Source organism: Papilio xuthus, unplaced genomic scaffold, assembly GCF_000836235.2.
Source record: "Papilio xuthus unplaced genomic scaffold, Pxut_1.1 DF825946.1, whole genome shotgun sequence".
In the NCBI taxonomy this organism is placed as follows: domain Eukaryota; kingdom Metazoa; phylum Arthropoda; class Insecta; order Lepidoptera; family Papilionidae; genus Papilio; species Papilio xuthus.
Genome location: NW_013532703.1, coordinates 7,791,290 through 7,796,302, shown reverse-complemented (window position 1 = coordinate 7,796,302; position 5,013 = coordinate 7,791,290). Strand labels below are relative to the sequence as shown.

The following is a 5,013-nucleotide window of genomic DNA, read 5'->3' as shown; positions in this document are numbered from 1 at the left end:
AAAACTGGAAGTTTTCAAAATATTCACCTTTAAAGTATTATCATTCCTAAGATGTGTGTTCCTGTAATACCTAAGAAGTGTCTCTTTAGCTGGTCGTTTGTCTTTGGTAATTAACTATGTATGCGGTTGGTTTAATGTTGTGTAATTTGCACCTTGAAAATCTTATTTGATGGACTGAGTAAATGGTTTTAAAGAATGTTTCCGGCTGCTGTAATAAGAGTTAAACTGAAAAAAAGAAATAAAAAAGATTTTGATATTTTGAACAATGATATATTTCAAGATATTACTGGCAACTTACACCATATGGTATCGTTTCGATACTAAAATAATTACATTAAATCATATATTCAATTTTATGACAATATACATACAAACAAGAATCATTAAACGATAATAAAATCTCTATTAATTATATCTAGATGAGTATTGCGGCGTCCCTTATGATCGATTTCTCAACTCGCGTACATCACAACCAAACTCACACATAAACTGTCACTGGTCACGTATGATTCTGCAGCGGATGATGGTCCGGGGTGCGGGATACGCGCTTGAGATGATTTAATTATAGATCGAGTCAACTATCGTCAGCGCCTATTGGAGCTTGGGCTCGGGTCTCGGGGGTCCGTAGGCGGTGGCGTGGCTGGTGGCGACTCCACCGCGGCCCGTGCTGAATGCGTTGGCGATGGCGGTGGCTCCGTTGGGCGCGCCGCCAGACGCGCGGCCGCCGCCCCATCCGAAGAACATCGGGAAGTAGGCTCCGTTAGGCATGCGAGCCGGGTACTCATCCTCCTCTTCCTCGTCCTCGACTGGCCTCTTGACCTGCTTCTTCTTGGTTACCCTTTTTTTGGAGGCCGGGGCGAGCTCCTTGGTCTCCTTGGGTTCCTCTACTTCTTCAATTTCAGGCTCGGTCAGCTCCGGGATGGGGATGGCTTTGACGGTCGTGGGGACCTCGACCTTCTCGGTTGGGAGAGGGTCGGCGAGCTCGGTGGGCTCAGTGGCGAAAGGTTTTTCAGGGGGCTGGGGATAGTAGACCTCGTTTTGCTGCGGCGGCGCGTAGGCCTCTGGGGTGGTCTGGCGGCGGCGGTCGGGCAGATAGTACTGGCTGGTCTGCTGGGCGGGTTGCTGGCCCTGCTCCTCTGGCTTGAACATAAAGGCGGCCATGCCACCACCCGTCGCTGTGCGCTGGCTGTAGTACGGGTTGTAGAAGCGGCTCAACACCATGCCGCCGTGGCTGCTGTCGCCCGCGCCATACGATACTGAAAAAATCATGTTTTTGAAATATTTTGGAGAAATTAATAAGTAAATGAGAATCCTTTAGGGACAGCCTCTTAATTTTGTAATAAATTGGAGAACAATACACTAAATTTTTAATTTAGACCGAATAACCGGTAATAAAGCACAGGACAGAATATTAAATAATATATTAGTGTAGACTGAGAGACTCCCAAAGTTGTGTCCAAAATAGATTCACTTACAAGTATCCATGTTGGTTCCATAGTAGTGATAGGGGAAGCCGTGGGCTCCCCAGAGGGCGCAGGCCAGGAGGACGATCGCTGCGGATTGCATGTCGATTGTGGTACTATCCCGATTGACGAAGGAGTTGTGTTGTTCACAGCTATCGTGGTTGTGGTGATGGAGCGTGGCCGACGCGTTATATAGTCCAGACTGCGAACTCTAATTACGATGCCGGGCACGCGCGTCGGCGGCGTGTGCCTGCGCATCTTACATCGCTTCGTTTCGGCGCTTCTGTTCTCCACCGTTATAGTAAATTGAACATCCTAGTAGGAGTCGGGAATGATCAACTATAATTGGCTGACCGTTGCTCTTTTATTTTGGAACTTGTTATGAGATTTTACTGGGATCGACGACTCGTGTTCAATGCTAGACTTAGACAAGCGTACATGTTGAAATTCCTTAATTGGACTAATTCGCCATGAATTCAATTAATACTTTCATTTCATCCAAATAAAATTCAGATTGATTTAACGTTATGCAGGGTGTAGTTAGGGAAGGAAGAACTATAGCAACATAATAACTCAAGAGCAACCCCAATTACCTATTACCTCTCCATACAAATATTGTTTTTTTAAGAAAGGTTGCCAACGAGTAGCTGGACCTCCAAGGCGACCATTGACGCCCATGGATACCAGCAACACCAGAGGAACTGCAGATACTTTACCGGCCTCTTAGATAGCGATACGTTAGTTGGAGGGCCCTAAGTAGTCGTTATTGTAACTGCATGTTTAAGCAATTCTATACATAATTTCATTTATCACAACATTCTAATACGAAATTTTAAGAATTGCCGACTAATGTTGTCCAAAAACTTTTCGAGGCAATAAAAATTTGGAAAAAACATACGCAGGACAATTTTAAAAATATTATAGTTTTTTTTTACCGAAATAATCATAGTTTCTTCATTACCACAATTAAATTAATTGCTAATTTATAGTCTCTTAACATCTACATATTTTTGCAGCATGATATGTGTTTTTAATATTTATGTAAATAGTGTTAATACCTTTTCTTAGTTGTAGGGGGTAAAATGGTAAGGATTCTAGCAATTAGAAATTGTGATCCTTTGATGTAAAAAAAAACATTTAATTTTTTATTCCAGTGATAAAATTTCCAATCTTCAACATGAAAGGGCAATTTATGTAATAACGGTTATACATTCGCACGATTCGTCTTGGTATTCGACCTAAAGGCACCTTATTGACCGCTTCTCTTTAAATTTGGAACTTATATTTGTAATGTAAGCTGGCACAATGCTATAAATAAGCAAATGTTTTCAATAGGTGCTCGATACCGTCTCCTCAATGCGCTGTTGTCGTCGCGGAATGACAAGGAGCTTCATTCAAGTCGATTTATAACACAAATGTTCTCTTTACTCGACATTTAGCGCCTTCGTGGAAACCATACGATAGAGATGTTCTGTCATTTTATTACTAGAAGCAAATGAATATGATAAAGAGGAACAAACGTAAACCTTGCAACTTATATCCGTTACCCTTTAAAGGATTCATTGGCTTCTCATCTAAACATTAAGCTAGCTTTCTTATTTTGTGTCAGAGTTCGCCTGAGACCCATTAGCTCAATAACGAAGAGTAAACACAACATAAAGGAAATTTTTAAATGAGTAGATAGTTGCACGAATATCTGCTTTATTTTATCTTAGTATAGAAGTTAAAAAAACTAAGTAAGTAGTCTATGTGTTCTTCAAGACATACTCTACATCTGTGCCAAGTTTCATAAAGATCCGTTGAGCCGTTCCCGTGATAACATATAACAGACATCCACCCATCCATCTAATCTTCCGCATTTATAATATTAGTAAGATTTTTAATGAACTCCAGGCCTGTAAAATGGAAATGAACCAGCAAAGTCAGTAATATCGCACATGGCTGTAGTTCTTGAAACCTCGTCGTTGCATTATATTCAAGGCACGGGCGATTCCGTGCGTCGCATTACATCCAACATCAAAAACCGGTGCAATAAAAATAAGTTTTGAATATGTGAAGATAATGAGCGCCAGTCATCAAGATCCTCAATAAATCCACATCGTGACAATTGCCAATTTGTTATGTAAAACATTTAATTCCGTCTAAATTATACCTAATCTTACTAATATCATAAATGCGAATGTTTGGATGGTTGTTTGTTTCACAATATCTCCATAACATAACAATATGGATCTCGCTGAAATTTAACATAGATGTAGAAGAACATATAGGCTACTAATTAAGTTTTTCTTACGCGCGGACGGATTCGTTGGCGGCAGCTAGTACACTTTACTAGGTATCTGGGTCTTTAGTTTTACAGTGAAGGGCAGCTTAATGTTACATTGTGTACCGAATGCAAATAATATTCAAATAAAAGAACAATCAAATTAAGCTTCAAGTACTTGTGTTGCTTACTAACTTTTTCTGCAGTCGTTGCGTTTACATCTCTAACTTGGTGTTTTAAAATGATAACCGTTAGAATTAAAGGACAAAGTATTAAGCAAAGTTGATCGCTCGTCGTTTTCTTGATAGTATTGGGTTAATTAAGTATTGAATATTCAAATATTATACTAGAATACATTAGTTGTGTGTGTCGGCATGTTTATAAAAAAAGTTGATATTTTGAAGGTTACACGTCCCGGAGTTCTTTTAAGGTAATTAATCCATCTGATTAGGCATGTTGATTAGAGTTACATATTAATTAAATTCGTTAGTACACAGTCTTGTTATATAATGATTTGAATATTTATAGAATTAAAAAAAATACATCGTAGCTTTAGACCAGTAGCTACTGATTTGACCGATATAACATTGAAGTTGAAAAGTTAAATTTGTATGTGTAGCACGGTGTACAGAACTACTAATATGTGATACGATGTCTTTCTACTCATGATAACATCTGTATCCACGTCATAAACTTAACTAAATGGTCATAACAGTCAAATTTGCGGGCAGTCACGTCTTCTACAAACATTTTAGATTATAGAGAAACGGACTAGTCAAACAGTCGCAGTTCTATTAAATAATAATAAGACGTTTAATCCGTTTAAAACATTACAACACTTAAAACACAATCAAAAAGAAACTAAGGCCTTTGCTAAGCTTACTGATATTCTGCAAAAGCCTTTACATCCTCAGTACGTCAGTTCAATACATTCCGCTTTCCGGTTAAATAACTGGCGAGGTGGCGTGCGTTTGACAGGTCCTGTCTTGTAATGTTAAAGATTTGTATATATGCCGGAAACATTTGGTGGACTACATTAGTATGGTCGGCAGCTCGGCAGGGCCGGTTGATTCACTCCCACCTCGCTGTCTACACAGCGGACTGATTTTATCTCAGATTTTAAATCTTCAATCACAAGAGCTTTTGTACTGTTTTATAATGTACACGCTATTTTTGTTCACTACTTGTTTTGTTCAAAAAATGTTCAATTGTATTGTACCAATAACTGTAAAAGAAATGACTTTAAATAAATAACTGAATAATTGGTAAAGGTGTCATAAAATGTCA

The 5,013-nt window shown here is 39.1% G+C and overlaps 1 protein-coding gene across 1 annotated transcript; it reads right to left on the bottom strand.

Annotated features, from left to right (window-relative positions):
- Nucleotides 1-292: 292 nt before the first annotated feature.
- On the bottom strand, nt 293-1,589 carry LOC106123946 (uncharacterized). Its single transcript, NM_001312479.1, is given in 2 exon segments — nt 293-1,256; nt 1,476-1,589. Coding segments are annotated over 2 exon segments (756 nt in total). The 5' UTR covers nt 1,567-1,589; the 3' UTR covers nt 293-591.
- Nucleotides 1,590-5,013: the final 3,424 nt, after the last annotated feature.